We start from the raw sequence: 21,605 nt of genomic DNA on the forward strand, positions 1-21,605 counted from the left end.
TTATATTCCTGATTTCCTATTCCCTCACCAACTGTGCAATCAGTTCCTGGAGGTGGGCAGGGAATAATTGAACAGCTAAACTGTGATTCACCCAGCCAATTAAGGAGTCTTGGGATGGGCCCTAGAACAAATCCTTCAGCTTCATCCAGTCTTCCTGGGCCAGAACTACATTCAGCTCTGACAACATGGCCGAAATAGTCATGGCCCAGTTAACAATTTAAGAATCTGAGGATGTAAAGCTGCATTATAGTTTTCGCACATTAATATGCACACATTTTAGAGCTTTGCAAAGTAGCAAGTAGGAGGATATCCTGGTGGTACATGAGGATCAGGTTTACTCTGTGATTCAATGTACAAAAAGCATCACTGCAAAACAGTAATTAAAATGGCAACCACTGCCTAGTAGCTATCAACATGTAAAAACCATCTACATGTTTCAGCCTGCAGCTTCTGTCAGGGTCAAAGCCAGGTTGTTTGATGCAAAGTTTGTTGGCATCTCTCTCATGCTGGCTGCAGTGATGTTTCCCTGTGGATGGTGCACAGCTCTCTGAACAAATCACAATAATGTCCTTTCCAAAATGTTCCACTTAAGTCTTTCTTCTTGCACTGAAGCAAGGAAGCATTTACTTCTCATTACTAACTCTGTGTGTGGCATGTGGCATATAATCACCTTGAAATATTTAACTGGATGGCTTTCATCTTGCTAACAGTGTGGGGTGGGGCATCAGACCAGGGTATAAATAAACTGGGATATAAATCATCATAAACCAGGCATTAAATTGGTATATAAATCAAAAATTATAGAAGTCAGATGGAAGAGACCCATTAGATCATCCTGTTTGTTCTTTCCTGTGTTCTCACCCTAAGAATGCACAAGGCATCATTCTTGATTAGCCAAGAGACATAGAAAAACGCCCATCTCTCCCCCACTGTGTCTCTCAAGAAGGAAAGAAGGGAAACAGAGAGCTCTGTATGCATATTAATAAAGCTATATTTTGACTGGCTGAATGACTGGAAATGATTAGAGATGGTATGTTTTACCTGTCAACATCTCCACACTGCAACAGCCAAAATGTCTCTAATACTCCTTTGTAAAAAATCACCGGAAAGGCTTGAGGGGGTTTGCTCTCAATTTTCCTGCACTCAGAACATCTCCGTAAATACCCTAAGACTCTTTTCAATGATCGAGATAAAAACATGTCTTCTTTTTTCCAATATAATAGTGGGAGACAACATAAAACATTGCCTAAGCCAAGGTGAATCAAAGTGCCTGCAATTACAAATATAACAAAAAACCAAAAGCAAACAGAAAAATACCAAAATGGTCTAAAGGCCGCCGAGTCAAGCATGCCAGTGTTAGGAAATACAAGAATGTGACCCTTTGAAAGGGTCCGTGTAAAAGGTGAGAACACATGCAACCCCTCTAGCAAAGAGCAGTTGGAGCTGAGATCAGTCAGCTGACATACAGCTCCTCCTCCCTCTCACACAAGCACTTTCCTCTACATTTACCCCCAAAGTCCTTGGTGATATGTCAATTACTCTAAGAAATCTCTTTAGAGGTGGTGTGTAGCCATATTTTCCTCATTTACTCTGACCCAGTGTGAGTTGGGTGACCATTTGAAGTCTGATTTACAGGGTGTGGAGCACTTAGAGTTGCTCTGAAAGTCAATGTGAACTGTGCTCTGAACATACAAAAAGCCATTTAATGTTAACTACTGTAAAACCCAAGTCATCTCCAACTGGACACCCAAAAAAACCTAAACCAGCTAACTTTGATTGCCAGACCTAAAATAGAAAATATAGCCCACCTCGAAAGGTTATTAGATATTAATATATTTATATTTACACACCATACTTCAATACAATAATTACAAGTGTGACAAAGCTTAAAGTGGTTAACTCTGTCTTTGGAGCAGGAGTTGGGTATTCTGCAATAGAGGCCAGCAACCATACATTAAGCAATAAAAAAAAAATAATCAAACTTTGAAAACATCATTGAATGGAAACAGAATATCCCAAATGTATGGAAGAAGGCAGGGGTCCTGTGGAAAACACAGTATGTGATTACAGTAATTAAAGACTTGATAATGAGTGTGCTCAGAGGAGATAAATTAAGGCCAAGTATGCAGCCTGAACTGTGTAATCTCCTAACTTTACATGCTTCTGTTTGCAACCTTAAAAATATTCATCTTAATTTCTTAACTTTAAAACAAACAACAAACTGCAAAAGCAGGAATTCTAGTGTGGGGTTCCTTACTGATTCAGGAGAGTGGCAAGTAGTTCATCAGCACATTAAGACTCTTCTGACTCACCTCTGAGCCCCCTGTTACTTGAGCTGGCGGAAGAACCTACCAGCTGAGGAAGCAGGATGAGACCTCCCCTCTGCCAGTGTTTCGCAGGTGTGTTAGCAGCAGATGTACAGTAGGACTCCTGACTTGTGCACTTCCAACAGGGCTTTGGAGGGGATTCTTCCCTGTTCATTCCCCAGCCCCGTCCACACACAAACAACACAGAGCTTGGCCATTTTTTGCACATCCCCTTCCAAATTGTTCCAGCCCACCACTCCAGCCCTTATCCCAGTCTCAATGTTCAGTAATCCCTTGTCTCACCTCTCCCAACTCACCAGCACAAAGTTTCACCCCTTTCCTAATTTCCTCCCTTCTCAAATCTTAGCCATGTTTTCTGCTTGGACACCCCTGTCAACTCAGGACTGGGAGGCCTACTGACGCTCTCCCTTACTCCTTCCCACTTTTCTGTCTCTTAGAAGCAAAGTTAGTATTGGAAATAAAAAGTAGTATGCAGTTGAGAAAGCTGTTCACTAGTGTAGGTATTAAGGTCACAGCCATATTAGCAGATCCTAAGATGAAGCCTAGCAGAAGGCAATAAAATCCCTTACAGATTTCAAAATAGGTCTTAGATTTTGATGCCAAAAAAACATTTTTATATCTTAGCTTGAAATAGCAGGATATGAAGAAAACCCTACAGCAGAGAGAGGGAGGGAAATGAGAAGGTCTGTCACTACCACCTGGTCATCAGCTATAGGAACAACGAATATGGTGGAGATCCAGCAACACTAGACCTCCAGGCATGTAAGCACCTGCTGCCTGACTAACCTCCAGGATGGCTGCCCCGTCTGCCTTAATAGTCAATGCATTAAGGAATGACATCATATTGTCAGCCAAATGGCACTGACCAGCAGGACGGTGTCATACTTCAGGGTGTACCTCCATCTGGGGGTCAAGGTAGCTAATTAAAAATGAAACAGCATTTCCTTGTAGAGGAAGATAGGAATGGAAGGAGACCCAAGGGAGTATGGGAGAGAGTGGAAGAAAGGAGCAAGAAAAGTGGGATGCTGCTGCCTATTTATTTCAAACACTGCTTTCAGTAGTACCCAGGAAAAAAACAAAAGAAAAAATTCTCTCGGGTCAGCACTCAATACAGATACAATAATGAAATATTTATTGTTGCTTATAAAAGCAGAGAGGGTCAAGCCCATGAGCCTACTGGTGTTACTAATGCATTGTCAAGCTATCAACTGAGCTTCTGTACAAACCTCAACATCTTGTTCCATGGAATGAGAAGGCTTGGGAAGCCTGTAGAAATTAAAAGTATAGGCATTACGGTCTTTTCCAGAGTGCTAATTGTTGCCACTGCTATCAGTACCATAACTGACCTCCACAAAAGGAGATTTTTCCAGCCCCTCCCCAGTAGTTTTACTGGTTATAAGGAGGCATTTGAGTGCTTTGTAGGCCTAAATGAGGAATCCTTAATCTCCTGCAAAGTTCAGACCATTAAGGCTGATAAAATCCATTCAGCTTTCAGCATAGATGTTATATGAATTAAAATATTACCACTCTCTACATCCTGTAGAAATCCTTCATTTCCTCCAATACTTGCCTCCTCTCAGAATGCAGCAGGCTATTACTTTTGACTTTACAATTCATTTTTTATGCAAATGGCTTTCAGACCACCACAAACACGGGATTATTGCAGTTTTCAACAGCACAGACAAACCTTATCATTCCAATTAAGAAAAGGCATTACGCTTCCTCTTCTCCTGACAATGCAGCTCCCCATGCCAACGCTCTAAATTCAGAGCCCATATCCTGTGGTCTCACAGTAGAAGTGGAGAAGGGGTAGGAGACAGGCAAAGGAGAACCCACAGTACCAGACAAGGAATATTTCCAAGAAAAACCCAGGAAATTCTAACCATTTCTCAGGAAGCATCAGCTACCTGTTTGTGAACTGGTTCTCTCTAAAGCAGTCTGGTGATACAATTTCTAAGCTGTGCAGGAAGAGATCAGTTTCCATACCAATTTCAGCCACTTTCCACACAGATGCAGCACTCTCCATGTTCCTGGACACAAAACACAGCTGCTGTGGAAGACAGGCCTAGGTGGCAATGGCAAGCTGGAGAAGAACAGACAAATTCCTTCTTCTGTGGCCACGTTTAATCCAAAGTACAAATTCAAGTTTGTGATATATAGGGAGGAAGGAAAAATAACAGACTTAAAGACCCAGCTATCTACTTTGCATGATAGGCTCTGTGAGTCAGCAAAATAAAAGCTTTTGGAGAGAAGGAAGAATTTTCCATCTCTCTTCTGGTGTTGAGACATTCATGTGATACAGCACAAGCCATGGGGACCTCTGCCATACAAAGGCTCTGAGCACCATGCAGTATTTGTCCCATTTCAGCTACCAAGGCAGGAGAACAGAAACTGAGACAGTGGTTTGACTTGTTCTCTAAGAAAAGAGTGAGATTTCTTTTTCAAGAACACACATTGCAACTTGCTTGTTTGCAGCACTTTAAAGCCACAATACTTTCTTCGCCTGCCTTGGAGAGAAGGTGACTCTGGAAAAGTCCCCTTTTACCCTTCCCTTGCCAAGACCACAGTGAGGAAGACTGAAGAGTGACCCACAAGCATCAGCCCTGTGAGGCTCCAGGCAGCAGTTAGCCTGCTGAGCCCACAGCAGACTAACCCACAATCCTGTAGTATCTACACAGTTGTTCTTGTTGAAATCATTCAAGGAATGGATACGCAAAAAAGTCCCACAGAAAATGCAAGTATGTTCAAAGGTAAAAAATGAGCAAGGAAGCATAAGGTCTAAACAAAAGAAGCTAGAGGCAAAAATAAAACATTATCATGCTAGCTAGACTGGCTCCAAAGGTATAGATAAAATTTCTATAGATAAAATTTCTGTGCACAAGGCTAGGGCCAAAATGTGACAGGTAAATGCCTAATAGTGACTCAATCATATCATCACACTGGCATCTTCCATAAAGGGACAGTTACTCATCCTCAAAGTTGTTGGGACACAGCTTTCCTTCCCTACTTCCTTCCCCTCCTAGCTCATCTAGATACTTGTTTTGTCTAACTAGATGAACATTTACCTCCTGACAGGTGAGAGCTGGCAATACTGCAATCATCCTTCCCTCCATCCCTGTTTTACCAGAGATAGTTGAGAGGAAGTGATTGCAGGGAAGTGAAGTCTCATTTCCCCAGCTCATGCTGGCATAGGCAATCAGTTTGGAGCAAAGGTTCCATCTTGAAAGTGTCAAGTAGAATGAAAAAAATATAAAATAAAAAAAGTTATAAAGTCAAGTCCAAACATTCCTCTAGGTTCAGCTGCTCCCCTGGGTTCTTCTAGCACAGCTGGCAGAACAGGTAGAAGAATATCTGCTTTCTGTGCTGACTGGTGCCATGGGGTTCTCAGCCTCAAATTAATTGCCTCTCACCCACTCCTGCAATTCAAGAGAAACTGGTGGAGCATCAGTCCTGCCCACCAGTTTGAAAAACAAGCAGTCAGCTGGGCACGGCTGGAACCCTTTCTCCTCTGATCGCCCACCCAGTAAAAAGGGCAAAGCAACAGATTTCCTTCCCAGGCATCACAGTTTGCTACCCATGCACAAGAGAAGGAAAAGAACCACTGCAGAAATACAAATATGGCAAAGGACAGCAGTGGCTTCAGTGTGGAATAGGCATTTTTCTTTCAGTTCCTCTGAAATTCTCCAGGATGCCATCAGGAAATACTTTTTTACCATTTCCATTCCAAGAAATTACCCATGGCAAAACCAGGAAGAACAAGAGGCCTGGGCCCTGCTCCTTTTGCTGTTTGTCACAACACTCAGCAAAAGGGCAATTCTGAATAGGAAATTGTTCAGAGGAAAATAACGGCCAGGCTGACTCAGAAACACTATTCTAACCTCAGGATGAGCAGTGATGATCTGAAGTAGCTGTGCTCTGGGTGAAGCTAGTCTAGAGGTATAGAACCAGATCAGCTGCTAAGGCAGGGACTAAAATTACAGGGACTTTCTGAAGAGACTTTACCCCACTTTATGTCTACTCCACTGCAAAGGGAGAACATCCCCCTCAACCAAAACACAATTTGAAAAGATTGGTATTGCCCTTTTCTTTTAAAAGAAGAGATATTTTGGAGAAAAACAGCAAGGTTGCTGTTCTTACACAGGAAATAGTCATATAGGTTCAGTTCATTCTTAAATACAGTCACCTCCAGATCCTCCAGTGGCTAACCCCATGTATCAAGCACTCACCATTGCACCTAACTGCTCTGGAGAAGAGAGCACTTTAGCAAAGTATTCTTCTTCCTCTCTGTCTTTAGATGGGGAGATTCAATCTTCAACTCTGTCTACATCTACCTACACTTATCTGACTCATGAACCAGCAAGAAAATCTGGGTCAGAAATATGCATGCACACCCACACACTCAGAGTACCCTCCCCAGGGAGGGAACAAGAAGCCTCACCCTGAAAGTGCCTCGGACCAAATCAGATATGTAAATGTGCGAGCACAGTATGTCTAGACTGCCACTCTGGAGACTGACAAATGCCCTACTGAAGGCTCCTGTCAGCTGCCAGCACACCAGGCTCAGGAACTTGCTGATCCCACCAAGGGATACACACACCAAGTGTCTTACATGGCCAGATATATTAGTAATGGTATTTAACTGTGCATATGGGGGGGGGGGGGGGGGGGGGGGGGAATACAAACACACCTACAGAATAACCCTTTATTTCAGCCATTGCTGAGATAAAGATGAACTTCTTTCAGACAATAATTCCTACATTAAATAGTGAGATTCCCAGTGGATGGTTGCAGACGTCATTGTTGCTCGCAATAGTGGCAAAAGCACACATACACAAACAAAAGCATAAACCAAAGACCCTTCCTACTGTCCTACAAACCCTAACAGAAGACGTCTTGGGTGGGGAGTGTGTTTCTTTTTGCCCACAGATGAGCAATGTTAACATAAAACTGACACCAGCAGAGATGACAGGTGGTAGTAGAAAACATAAAGGGAACCAAACCACCTGATGTTCTGATTTCAGGTACAAATGAGCACAGCACAGTATTTTGCAAGACCAGCCTCTTATAACCTCGAGAGGCATGAATTCGATATTCCTTTTCTTCATCATGTCACAACAAAAATATGTAATTATCCACACAGATACATTTCAAAAAAGTCAGGAGTGTAGCAAGACCCTCTAGAACTTCCTTAATGCTTTAGCATATTTGACCAGGTGGGCCTACAAGCACCAGTGAGTCTCAAACCAGGCCCAATTTGACCAATACAGGAAATCGACTATATCATTATATCATCTCCTCCCCAGAGCTTAAAAAGACCCTCCCAAAACAAGAGCCACATAAGGCAGGAGTGAAACAGAGACTGAAAGCCCTGGAAACACCAGAGGTCTTGCACATTTCTCAGACTGAGACAGTCCGGACAGTAGCTGCTCACTACCACATTTCTAGGTTTTCAAGCAGGATCAGCATCCCTCAACCCCTGCCATCTTCAAGATGCTGTTAACTGCTTCCACTGAAACATTGGAGCTCAGGACATTCATTAATCCCCATGACTATGTAGTAACAAGAGCAAGTTGCAATGGCATCCTTCCTTGTGAAATCCTACCTCTTCCATTTTATCAGTGAAAACCCTTTTCCATCTCCAAGATGAGAAAGAGAAAAGCTTTAAGGCCAGCCAATACATCCCAAGGCAATTCCATCCCTGTCAAATCTTGTTGCTTCAGCAAATGTTACAAGTTGGTGACCACTGGCTACAATTATCACTGAGGGCTAAACTCCTTCCCTGTGCCTTAAAGGGTACAGCAGTTCTCTTTCTAGATCTTCAAAGGAAAATGATGCCACACTCACCCAGGAGCTGCTGGCAACAGGACATATTCTACAATAAAAGCCAGCAATGAATTCTCCTGGAAGGAGGAAACTCAGCAGCAGCATGAACTGCATGAGAATATGCTCACATACAGAGCATTCTACTGTATTAAAAAATAGGGCATTGATTTTGTTATTCGTTTTTATCTTTAACTCTATATTAATCTCTGCATATGAATGCCTCTTCCCCACTGCCACTTTCTCATGCCTCAGCAGAATTTCTAGTCAGCAGCAGAAACAGAGATGTAGGTACTAAGAACAAATCCATCGGTCTGCTACAAACTGTATGTGAGAGGAGGACTCTGAGTGGGTTGCCAGTCAAAGTCTCTGTTGTCATTTACCAGTGAGTACCTCCCTTAGACTACACGTGAGGAAAATAGAGAAGAAAGCCAGCAACACTTACGCAAGGCATGCCACTCATCCTGGCGGATTGTCTTGGTGATGTTGTAGGTGAGGTTCTTGGGAATGGTCGCTGAGGAGTAGTGGTACTTGATGTACGTGCACCGCTCAATTGCTCCTGGGAAGGACAAAATGCAGAAGAGAAAGTGCTGTTAAATGAATGCAACATGTCCTTCCAGCTGTAGACCAGATGGGCCTGACAACCAAAAACAAAGGCTAGGACCAAAGCAATCCCTACCATCAGTCCACTGTGACAACCAATGCCATCTCTAGCCCATGACAGGCACAAGTTACCTGTAGGGTAAGGTCAAATCCAAAATTAGGATACACCAAAGTCCCTGCAGCAGCTGTCTGCTTTCGCTATCCGATATATATGTGGCAAGTCACCCCCTCTTTCATTTCTTCTCTCTGAACTATGAGCTAGCAGTAGGTATACCAGCATTTACTGTGCAGAAACTGTAAATTCACATCTTAGTTTATTGTGCAGTAATGTGTCTCAGTGCCCATACTCCAGGAGACAAACAAAGCAAACAGCTTTGATCTTTCCTTCAGTAATAAAGAACAGAACAGGAAAAATAACATATATATAAATAGCGAACAAGTTTCCTGATCCCCTTCCAACCCACAGCCAAGAAGCAAGACAATCAGAAGGATACGTGACGGGCTATGGTATGTCTCTTGAAAGTACCTAGCCACTTTCATAGCAGGCTAAGAAACAGAATTTATTGGCATCCCTGAATAATGAGCCTCAGATGGCAACACAAATGGCTGAAACGGGCAATTTCTTTCCCCTGTAGTCAGGACTTCATCTACATTCCATGGAAAAAAGCACCACATGCTGCTTCTGTTTGTCTTCTGGTCACATTATTACATTCTCCTTTTACAGCCACTTTCCTTCCTCTACAATAATCACACCTCCAGGCCCTGATCTCCTGGCATCTCTCTGCATAGTTAGTGTCCTTAGAGGACTGGGTCTGGCATAGCCTGATGCTTTCCGTGGATTATAGCCTAGCCAAGTTTCACACCTGATCAGAAGCTTGTGATAGCACAACCATTCTTGCATTGATGAAAACCAGTAAGTTTTCCTACATCCCTTTTGCCAGCATCCTCAACTAACACTGGCTTTATTAGACCTTCTCACTAAGCAGTCAGATTCAAAGCTCAAGAAATTCATTTTTCCATTAATATTATGGTATCTTGGATCAGGCCTTTAATAACTAAATAGGCATCCTTAATGTGGTTGGACACACTGTTTGCTACTAGCTACCGTTGGTCAGAGAAGCAGCTATGCTGGAAATGCTTTTATGTATTAAAAATACATTAAGACAGGCACTCAATAGAATAAATTAAATGAAGCAATGAATTACATAAATAAGAAAGAGTGCTATACCAAGACGCAGGTAGAGAACACTTACTGTCAGCCTGAACTGAAAAGGCAGAGCCATTAGCCTTATATCGACAGCTCCAAGGGGTTAAATATGCTTTTACACCACTAGAAATACTAGTTTCTACCTCAGGTTGTAAAATATTGGCATGAACTTAGATCATACACCATGAATTCACAGCGTGAGTAAGAAAACCCATGAAACAAAATTATTAGTTACACCTCAGCCTTCCAAAGTCAGTGCAATACAAACATTTGAGGTCCTCATTGTTTGCTCCTCTTAAGCATTCTTCACATTCTGCCTCTGACAGCAATTAGATTAGACAAAGCCAAATATTATAGGGGGAAAAGGCAAAATATTTACATATGTATCCGCCTGCCCTGACAGCGTGATGGGCTTCTGTGTGAGTCTGCACCATCTGGGCACCAAATGTACGCCCAGAATTAAAGTTTCAAACCAAGAACAGTATTTAAAAAAAAGACAGCTAGTGTGTAAAGAGCTTTAAAAAAGCCCCAAATTGCAATCGTGCCTTCTTATAGGTTTTCCTGTCTCCTTTTGTGGGGGGATCAGAAGCTTTCATGGATCAGAAGCATTGGCAAGAAAATGGAAAATGCTTATTTGTCAGAAAATAATCTTTGGTTATCAGATACCTGCCCAAAGAGATTTATATAGAATAGCAGACAAGGACACAGAGCCAAGATGCAAAATAAAAGCGTACAGAAGGAAGGAAGAAAAAAATCCTGTTCCACTTGCTATAATTTCTGCTATAATCAGCAGAAAGCACCTCCTTTTACACCAAAGAGGCTAATTTCTAGCAAGGTCCATCAAACTTTTTATTCTTACTGCAGATACTGTTAGTAGTAATGCAGTGAGCTGTTCACTATCTTATATGACCAAAGCCTAAAGCAGAAAGAAAGATTATGGTCTGAATTCAGGTCATCACTTCACCATATGTATAATTTTGGTCTTATGCTTACATCCTCATGGCTTTAATGAGACTTAAGTACATGTTTAAAGACTGCCTAGAACTAAGAGCACAACTGCAGTGGCAATGGTTCAATGGTAGCTGAAGTACAGGCAGATTTGAATGGTAAATTCCATGATGATCTCCTTTCCAGCCACACAATGTATTTCAACACTGCTCCCACCTCTGAATGACATGCTATTAGCCAATAAACATCATGATTCCAGCCAAGAGTTTGCAGGGACCAGAAGGTAAAGTGCTTTTCAGTATACATTGCGAGATACATTCTCCTTTGCCCCTACATGTCTGTAAAATATCAGGGCTGGCCACTGCACGCACTCACCAGGACTGAGCAGAGTACAGAGAATTCACTTGTACCTGGGAATTGTCCCTGCTACTTGTGTTACACAGGGAAACAGACCCCCAGGTCAGACAGACAAGGATACTGCTCCTGGATTGTCACCCTTCTCTGCAACACTAAGCATAGGTCCACTGCTAGAATGGGTAAGCCTAATTAATTTTTTGTTACAGGGCTCAAGATGCTTCAGTCTAATCCAAGTTACTGGGCTTAATAAAGGGATAAACAGGTGAACTGTAATAGTCTATGATATACCAGAGGTCAGTCCGCATGAGCTAATGGGGCCTTTTGGCTTTAGGCTATTAAACTCTCCTGTGAACATGGAGTTTAATACTCTCAGGATAGTGTAGTTCAGAGTCTTTCAGAGCTGTCTTCTATCAGCTTCCAGCACTTCAATTACTTCAGACTCTAGAACAGCAGCAACCACTGGAGAGAGCATGCAGCCATCTTTGTCCCCATGGCCACTGCTGATAGGAGAGGCAGGTAGGCTCTTACTGGGAACCTCAAGCTTTTCATGGCCCAAACTGACAAGGTTTGCAATTGCTTGGCATTTAAACATGAGCCATTTATCTAAACCTGCTCTCACAGGTGCAGAAGTGTGACCTTGCTGAGTTAGTGCAACTACATCAGCATATATCTAGCTAGAGGTAAGAATTAGCTTTTGAAACTTAGAAAAAAGACTTTCATTTGCCTGGACTTGCCAATAAAAATTAGGAAAAGGATAAGTTTGTAGAAGTAACAATTTCATACTCCATCATGTTTCCCTACTTGTCCCACACAGAAGAAAACTATGTTCAAGACCCCCAAACATCCAGTTCCTGGAGGCCTCTGGGAAAGCAGAGGCAGGGACCACAGCAAGGATCAGAACTACTGCTCTCCTGGAAAGTCATCTCAGAAAAACCCTAGGAAATCCTTACCTTCAGATGAATGAATAACTATGTTCACTCCAGTCTTTGGGACGCGAGAGGAAGCAAGAGTATAAAAAAACTCCACATACTTTCCCTTCCCTACCCTCAATAGGGTAACTCAATTTACAGACCATCTCCAGCCTTCAGCACTGACTTAGAAAGACCAAATGCAACTATGGCTGAGCTTTGCACTTTGTTCAAATAACTAGGAACAGTATTTATGGAGCAAACCAGCGAGTGCTTTTTTTCACCTATGCAGCTGCCATAGCAAGTGTTATAGCTGGCCACAAGAAACATGAAACAACCACAAAGCTGCTCTGCTGGCAGATGCAGTATATTCCATGTTCCTCTGATCAAAGGGAAGTGTTTGCTGAAAATCCTAAAGAAAAGTGGCTGACATCTTCAAATAGAGTACTAGAAAAGGGATCAGCAGGAAGATGCAACTAGAACCATGCAGAGGAAAACTCTGCCATACCATCCTCACACAGGCACAGATGCTCAGAGGGGATTCAGCAGCTGTAACTCTGTGGTTGGCAACCCCCTGTTCCAGCAAAGTTCAGATGCCAAGTAAAACTGAGATAAGGAAATTAGAGAGCTTCATCCAGAGCAGCTAAGTATTCACAGCATCAAACATGCCACTCTTCTTACTGATCCACTTCCCTGCTCAGCTCCCCTCCCATATTTGTTGAACATTGCTCTGTGCTATCACCTTATTATTATATAATATTTCCTCTTCTCTCCATTACAAGGAAAATTCTTAAACTGTGCTATAGCAGAAATATCACCTGAAAACATTGTGCAATTCTTTTCTATTCAATTTTCAAAACTATCCCAATATCCTGATGTTAACTCAGCTGCTGGTGAAATTCATCTCCTGCTACATTACTAGGGCTGTAAAGACTATCCCAATAGATGCCCCAAACTGTTTGGTAATGCAGGGGGCAAGTAAACCATTCTCCCACTCTAAGCTGAACAGGAAATTGAAAGGAAGGTCATACTGCTGGCTGGTATCTGTACTACATTTGTCTGATGGGTAAACAGAAAACTTTTTTCAGAACTTTTGGGCCAGTGTTTTTCTTCATCACCACCACCCCACCCTTAAATATAATAATATTTCAACACTTTCAAAATGCTCCAAGAAACAGTCTTTACCCATTGTTAATTTAAGAAATAGAATGAAAATTCAAAATGCCATCAGGGTATTGGGCACATCAGTCCTACAGTTCGGACCTCAGAAGTGCCCAGAGGCGTTTACCCTGTGAGGTCAGCTTGACTTTTGCAAAGGTGGTTGTCAAGTTTCAGGAATTTACACTGTCACTGTGATCATATAGTTTAGTCCGCTGCATAACGCGGACCAACTGATATGAAAGCTGGCAACACAAAGTAGTCCTTCAGATGGTCTTTCATGAAACTGGTAATCTGTGAGAGCAGTTAGGTAAGTGTCAGTAACATCACTTCAGATCCAGCCCAAAATGACGCACAGAAGACTTACTTGCAGAGGTTATCTGACTGTACTCCCCTCATGTCAGTGCGGGCTACAGGATTTCACATTTTTTCCCCCCACCTTTCAGGGCTGCAGATTGTGGAACCATCCTTAAGGTTCAGGTACAGATTAACCCAATGTCTGTGAGCAAGTTCCCTCTGGTAGCTGGAGGGCTCACGGGTACGCTCACTTGCTCTGGATGGAATATGGCACAGCCTTTCCAGACTTTACAACAAGCTAGCACTGACATCACAGTCACCTTGCTTTCTGTAACATGCAGAGATCTGAAACCAGGTGGTAGCCATTCTTCTCTTGTAGTATGTATGTTGATTTCTAAGAAGGATCCAGCTGTACACTAGTATTTGTTTTATTACATTTCCTGCCAAGGCTTTTGATATGATGAGCTTCCCTGAAAAGACTGACATGGATGTTCAGAGCCTTCACTACCTCCAGGCAGCTTTTCCTTCTTCTGCGTTGTAGATACCTCTGGATGATGTTTGTAGCAAGAAATTTATTCCACAAAATTCACCCTTTGTGCTAGCTCTAATTTTTACAAATCTGTTTGAGAATTACTACACAAACATTTCCTAGTAAAAGGAATCTTAGCCTCTGGCTTGCAAACTGCACTCACTACATATATTTGCTATTCATTATGAGAAACTGCCTTCTGTATGAGATTGCCTTAATTCCATGGTTTGGTTACTGTTCCCTTATTGGGTGGCTATATCCACACCAAGCAGACAGAAGATGTAGATTGTTCATTTAGCCTCTATTCTTTCACATTATCTCCAGAAAATCTGTAGAGCAGAGAAAGTTTATAGTTTTTTCTTTGCATAACATTTCAGTAAGATTTCCAGGGGCTATAATCATAGCTAGGACTAGGATCAGGTTACACAAAGCAATTGCATGTGGCATATATATCTGTTAATCTCTTAAAAGTCTTGTCTCCCTTGGAGAAGTTCATTGTTAAATTGTGCTAGCAGCCTCCAAACCAACCCTGGCCATTCAAGAATAGCAAACTTAAGAATTATTGCCCTCAGCTGTATGTGCTGCCCTCCATCTCTTAAATAATTTCACATGAATCATCAGAACTCATTTGGGAGGTACCTTAATATAGACAAGATTGTTGTTGCAGTTTCAGCATGCATTGACTGGTCAAACTAAACCCTGGAGGAAGGTAGGAGGAAAAATTAGGCTCTACCTTGACCAGCTGCTATGACAGAATTGCAATCAGATATGCTGACTAGTAATGAACTTGTGATGAGTAACTATCATCTTAATGAAGGCAGAGACTTCATTAGAAAGTATTCCAACACACTTAACAGGATTATTTTATTAACTCTGGAGTAATACTAACTATGAAATTACTGGTTACATATTTGCGCCCATCTATAAGTATATTAATGCCAAAAATGTAGGAACATTATTCTTCTGCATTAATCGTAGAATTGTTTATTAGAAGAGTCCTCTAGATGTCAAGCAGCCCAATTCCCTGCTCAAAAGAGGAACAACTTCAAAGTTAAAATCAAATTCAAAGACAGTTCACATTGCTCAGAGCCTTGTCCAGTCAAGTTTTAAATACCTCCAAGAACAGAGGTGCACAACACCTCCGAGCACCTGTTCCAACACCTGACCACCTTCATTACGAATTTTTTTCCCCTTAATACCTAATCAGAATTTCCCTTGGTGCCACATGAATATCTTGAATATGAGAATACCTAAGGGTAAAGGTCTAAAAATCTAGGAAGAATATGCAAATGTCATCACCTTAATCAACACATCTGATGAATATTCATTATCTTATACACATAAATAGAAGCTAATGTTCTAATTAATGGAGCTCCAGATAGATTTTCAGCCACAGCATGGGCCAAATTTTTATAACAGGAGATCACATTTGTTCCTGGCTGGCTCTGTCATCATCCCGAATTGAGGTTCAGCTTGGTTCTGCCAGTAGGACTTGGTGCTACTTGCCCTAGATAAAGCAAATCAACTTCTGGTACTGGTTGTTGCTTGCTGTGTGCTGCAAGGAAATCGGGCAGATGCCTCCCTTCAGTTGACAGGTTGTGGTTTGTGTCTTTTGGATTTAAGACTAAGTTTCTAGCCCCTAGCTGCTACCTCTATAAGTGGGTAGAGGTGCAGTGTCAGCTTCTACTCACCATTTACATGTTTGTGTAAAAGTCAGAGAAAGGGATGTGAAACAGTCCCCTTCCCCATTCACAGACAGACCAAAGGATCACATACTGGGAGAGACAATGAATGTGTGTGTCTATGGTAACATTTAGCATGTATCAGGAGTGCACTTCTGAAAATGACATCCTGTTCATCTCTAGTGACCATGCTTTGGTTCATAATGTGATGTGCTGTAAGACCATGCCAACTAATTCTTCACAAATAAAGCTAAATTGGAAGATGAGCTAATGGGAATTCAACTAATAGTACAGAAGCAGAGCTAGTCTGAAGTAGCATCCCCTCCCCAAAAACACAAAGTGAATGTTAGGCCCTAAGCACTAATTGTTTCTTACAAATCTACCTCCGTTGCACCATGCTATTTACAAATGTAGATCTAACCTATGTTGCATGCTGTGTCTCTGCAGTTAAAATCATCCTAGTAAGGACTGCCAAAGGAAATTCAGCTCTGAGTGACCATAGCTCTAGGAAAGCTGCCTGGAAGGATGCCTTACCTACCTAGATGGTTGATCTCCAAGACCAGAAAAGCCTATGGAGCAGCCACCACAGCATGAACAGTACCATAACAAGAAGCACAGGTCTGCAGTCAAGTCCTGTAGAACTGTAGTCATCACCGATATGCTCACACCAGTCACGCTCACAAATACAGGTGGGCAAATAGTCTGTGTTTTGGGTTCAAACTCCAACTTGAAAAATTGTGGGGGTACAGGGGAGGGATCACTGACACAACCAGAAATAAAACAAACAAACCAGAATTTCAGATCAGCTGAAAAATTTTGTAGAGCCACAAAACTGTAGTCATCTAACTTATCTTGACACCTCTAAAGAATAATTTAAAATGTATTTCCATTGAAAGTCAGAAAAATGTATTTTGAGAATTCTAAAACACTGACATTCTTCTTAATTTCATAGTGTTTTTTTCCAACTGAAACCATCAGCCATATTAGATCAAGTTTCACAAGTAGTTCTGCTCCCTTGCAAGCTCTTTGCTTCAGAGCCAATTTTCTGCATGAAAATAAATAACGATTTGCTAACCGTACTTACTATAAATGTACTTACAAGCACAACAGGCACCTATATGTTCCCTGTTGGGTAAAATGCAGCAAGCCTGCTAGGCTGCCAGTGGCAAAGGGATATTTCAATAGCCAGAAATCTACGATATCACCTAAACTTTCTTTTTACATGTAGATGTCTTTACTGACCACCAGAAAATGTAATGAACACAGAACTTCAGCAAAACATACTCAGAAGATAACAGTATCCTCTGTTTTACCTGAAGGAAAAGCTTGCTTGTATTCACCAAGTTGGCAGCCACCGAAAGGATGAGACATTCGTAAGATAAATATTACTTCATCCCTGAAATGGCACATACCCAGCAAATACATTAACAGAATGTACGGTTTAAAGTTTTTCATTAGGAAAGTGAGCAAAGGTTTTTTCAGAGTGACAAGCAGAACCTTCCTGCTCTTTTTTCCTCCCACTTTTCTTTTACAGTTCATCTCACTTGATTTCCAAATAAAGGTTCTCTCAGAGCCTCTAGCTTAGTAAAACTTGTCAGACAATGCTCCGCTGGTAAAGAGGTCTTGTAAAAACCCAGTGAAAACATTGTGGGGGGGATGGTTGAAAGAATCCAATATACTGTACTATACTGTATTATCCATATAGAAATGGGGTCATAGATGACAATATGCCATTCCTATTCGTCGCAGGTCATCTGGGTTGAAAACCTGCCAGCTCACTTTCAGTGGTGATCCATTAGATCCCTAGAGATACAGAAAAAATTCAGATACAAAGTGCATGTGAAATGGAGGCAATCCATGAAGCTTATGGGTCTGCAGAGGCACACAACAGCTTTGTGATGTGTGGGCTATATGGTGACCAGCTTCCACATAGGGACTTCCAAATATTTCAGACTGAAACACCTACATTTCATTTCGACTTCTGTTTCCACACCAAAATATCTAAATTTCTTTTTCAACCACTGTGGAAGTAAAGATAGAGGTGCAGACGTGCGTGCATGCACTGAGCAGACAGCAACATTTTCAGAGTAGAGGCAAAAGAAAGTGCCTGAACAGCTTTTGCCAGGCCTGTTCCCCACATGCTCTCTGGATATCCCAGCAAATAGCAGCTTGCTTAAAACAACCAGCTGGCAGAAGATAAATATTCCACCCATGATAAGAAAAGAATCCAAGTATGAGACCAAAAGCTGAATTTGCATCAGAAAGTGATGAGCTCACACTTTCTCTCCAGGGACCAAGGAAAGGGGGCTGGCAAGGAAGCTGGTTACATGTAAGCAAGAGGATGGTTATGAAACACTTTTTTTACTTCAGCTATTAATAACAGTCTCCAAGCCACAGGGCACTTGAGAGGAGGAAGGCATCTCCTTGCTTCTATTAATCTTTTTGTCCACCTTTTTGCATTGGGCTGGCCACAGGGGAGAGGGAAGCACAGCACAAATGAAAAGTTAAGGAGGTTAAAAGGGCTGAAAAATATTTGCTCCTACTTGTTTGGAGGCAGAAATTAAATGATCAATAAAAAGTCACTGAGACAGCAATTACCAGTAAAAACTCACAGATGACCCAATAGCTCATGGAACAAAGCATTGTCTCAGCAATGCTGTCAAGCCAAAGAAAAAGCATAGCAAAGGCTATGCCATTGACAGCTTTCTTTTATTTCAATGTACATCTTCTAATTCTCATCATAAGATACTCCCATGAAGCTTGGTATTTATTGAACCATCTCTTTCAAAGAGATGTCTGGGAAGCAGGGTCCCAGATTGCCAAGAAGAAAGTAAGGATGGGTCCACTGACACCACTAATTCTGCTGAGGATCTGCAATCACATGCAGTGAAGATTGCCTATCTCTGTACCTTGGAAAGCTATTGTATGTGCTGCTTTACAACATAAATGTGCCTTTCTATACACATTTACTCCTCTTCAGTTCTTAAAGTGAGAGGAACATAAGCCCTTCTCTGTGTCTCCATACTGTTAGTTTACAGCTACCTCCTGAGCTGGAGAAAGCACTTAGCTTTCTTGTAGCACTTCAAACTCATGTTTAAACAGAAGAAATCACAACATGACAAAGAATCATTCAGATGCTTTGCATCCCACATTAGAGAACTTAAACCGAGACCCAACAGACTAATCTCCCAGAAGGTCCCACTTACAGTCTCAGCCTCATCCAGCACCTACAGCAGTCTCTTAAGAACATCACTTAAATGAAAGGACTTGTGGGCTATGCAACATATCTATAGAACACTATTTTCATGTAGGTTTTGTCCCTCAGCTGAGTTTGTGGGGGAGGGGGATGGTTTCACAACTTTCACTTGAACATAAATTCTGGTAAGAAAAAGGAGAGAAAATGACAAAGTTCTTGACAGGACTCTTATATTAGGGATTCACAGGAATCAAGCTAAGGAGACCAATTTTTAGAAGAATAACTGTATTTTTACCCTATCTTAAGATTGGCACATAGTCAAAAAGCATTTTGCTTATACACTGAAGTTAAGATGTGGTTTTCTAATTCACATGGTTACATGTAAGAGGTGAATTGGCTTGCCTTAAATTTTGGCAAGTACACCACCATCAGCATGGATCTTGTTTTGCACATTTTAAACAAAAGGTAACTATGAGAAACCACAGGATTTGAAAGGATTGCAGTTCCAAAATAACTACCAGCAGGCAACTAGCCTATCAAAGAAATAAGTGAGGAAGGAATCCAGCATCAGCTTTTCAGCAAGGCTGGGTTTCTTCCCCCCTGAGAAGATGGATAGACCAGAAAGGGTGTGCCCTGCTATGCCCATAAACTGTTCTCAATCTACCATGCAATGAGCTTGTAACCTCCTTTGCTGATACAACAGACTGTCTCCATCCATCAAGGACTCTATTGAGACTTTAAAACTATGCAAACAGAAGACTGTAGACATATTCTGTCTTTGGTGGAAAGATTTCTTTCTTAATAAGTACATCCTTATCTTCTGAATTCCCTAAGATTCACTAGCCTTTTTTTTAATGCTGTCCCTATTCTAGTTATTTCAAATAACTGTTAGGGTAGTATGGTTGGAAGAAAGGCATTTTCAAGACATCACTTCATACACAAAAAAGTATTTCCCAAAGGTACCTTGCAGCTAAATGTATGTGTGGTGTAAAGATAACAGACAAGATCATCCCTAAGTGAGCAGAGTTTCCCCTGCAAGTTCATAATGTCTCTTGCCCCATAAACTCTACCAACTGAATATCTACTCAGATCACGCAGCCTGATGGACATAAGCTACTAAAAACTACCTTGAAATAAACCTTGGGACTGTTTACTGGCAAGTAGAGACCACTAAACTATAAAGATAGTATGTATAACGGCTCTCCAAAGTAAGGAGTAGTTTCATGTTTGACCATGCTCTTTCCCTGTAAAGTCATTGCCTGGATTGTCCTTGTTCAAATTATTCATTAACTGGTGAGTTGCTGTCACTAAATTACAAGGATGCTCCATCTTCCTTTGTAAAGGAGTATGGCATTCAGAAAGACGAGATTTCACAGCTGACTGCTCTTTCCTTGCAAGGCCACTTGCGGAACTATTGTAACTGGACTGATTACTGTACATAAGGGCTTGAATCAAATAAAGGCCTTAAGAAATTAAATGTTGTGTAGATATTCAAAAAGTAGTCCTTGAATAGTCAAACTGAAAGGCACAACTAGAAGGAAGGGGAGAAGATAAAGAAGGTGGTAAGAGGATCAGACAACTGTGCTGTGAAATCAGAGATGAGCAGAAGCACAATTTGGTCATTCTAAAACCTATGAACCACATATATTGTTAATCTCTCTGCAGCTGTCTGAAATAAGTGGTTTCTCCCTTACAGAAGTAAATGATTCTTGAAGACATATTTGAAATAAGAAAGGTTGGTAGATGTGATAAAATATTTTTCCAATTGACTGAACTCTGCCCTTACTTATCCAGTGATGAGTTTTGCAATACTATCGTATGCCCTTGTGTCCAGAAAGCTTAGACATTGAGTGCCTCTTCACAAATGCTACAATAATTCATTTTTGGTGCTAGCATCAGGTTCTAGCTGCACTCAAATATACTTAGGTCAACAACTTAGGACTAGAATCTCAACATTGCTGCAGACACTCTGTACCAAATGAGCAACAGATGTTTCAGAATGGCTGAAAATATTGAAAAGATAAATGCCCTTGTATAGGGGTAGAGGGGGCCAGAAACTGAGAAGGCATCAACTTATCTCCAACCCCAACCTTTCCTTTGCTTATTCCCAATACAAAACTGGGAGGACCAGGGTATGCCAATATCTGCCAGCTACAGGAAAGTTAGGAGTGAGAAGACCTATTCCCAGCATGGTCTTCAACTGGGAATTAAGTTGCTCTAGTCAAATCCCAAAGGCATCTAGTCTCCAAGCACATTAGCCAAGATTCATCACATTTCTTTTAAGACATGTGTAAGATGTGCCATTTAATGCAGAAATAAAAAATGGCAGAAGCCAGCCCAGCTTATGTAAGAGGGCAGCAAAACAGAGTAAAGAAAACCCAATATCTCCAATAGCATCTGTTACTTTTTTTACATACCAAAGAAAGTTACAGGTGGTTGTAAAACCACATGGCCCTAGCTTAGACCCAGAGCTGGTGTATCTAAATGTAGAAAGACTACTGTGTGATGAGAATTTCTCATCCAGTAGACACATCTACTGCTGGGTCAGTGCAAATTGCGGAGCAGACTGGGCT

At 41.5% G+C, this 21,605-nt stretch overlaps 1 protein-coding gene across 1 annotated transcript in view; it reads right to left on the reverse strand.

Moving 5' to 3' along the window:
- TMEM178B (transmembrane protein 178B) overlaps window positions 1-21,605 on the reverse strand; it is a 222,968-nt gene that overhangs the window by 153,590 nt on the left and 47,773 nt on the right. The window contains exon 2 of the mRNA XM_010566255.1: window positions 8,593-8,706. Coding sequence (XP_010564557.1) covers window positions 8,593-8,706 — 114 coding nt within the window. The remainder of the gene's footprint in view (window positions 1-8,592; window positions 8,707-21,605) is intronic.

The sequence above is a fragment of the Haliaeetus leucocephalus genome, unplaced genomic scaffold (assembly GCF_000737465.1).
Source record: "Haliaeetus leucocephalus isolate CR32 unplaced genomic scaffold, Haliaeetus_leucocephalus-4.0 Scaffold206, whole genome shotgun sequence".
NCBI classification, from domain to species: Eukaryota; Metazoa; Chordata; class Aves; order Accipitriformes; family Accipitridae; genus Haliaeetus; species Haliaeetus leucocephalus.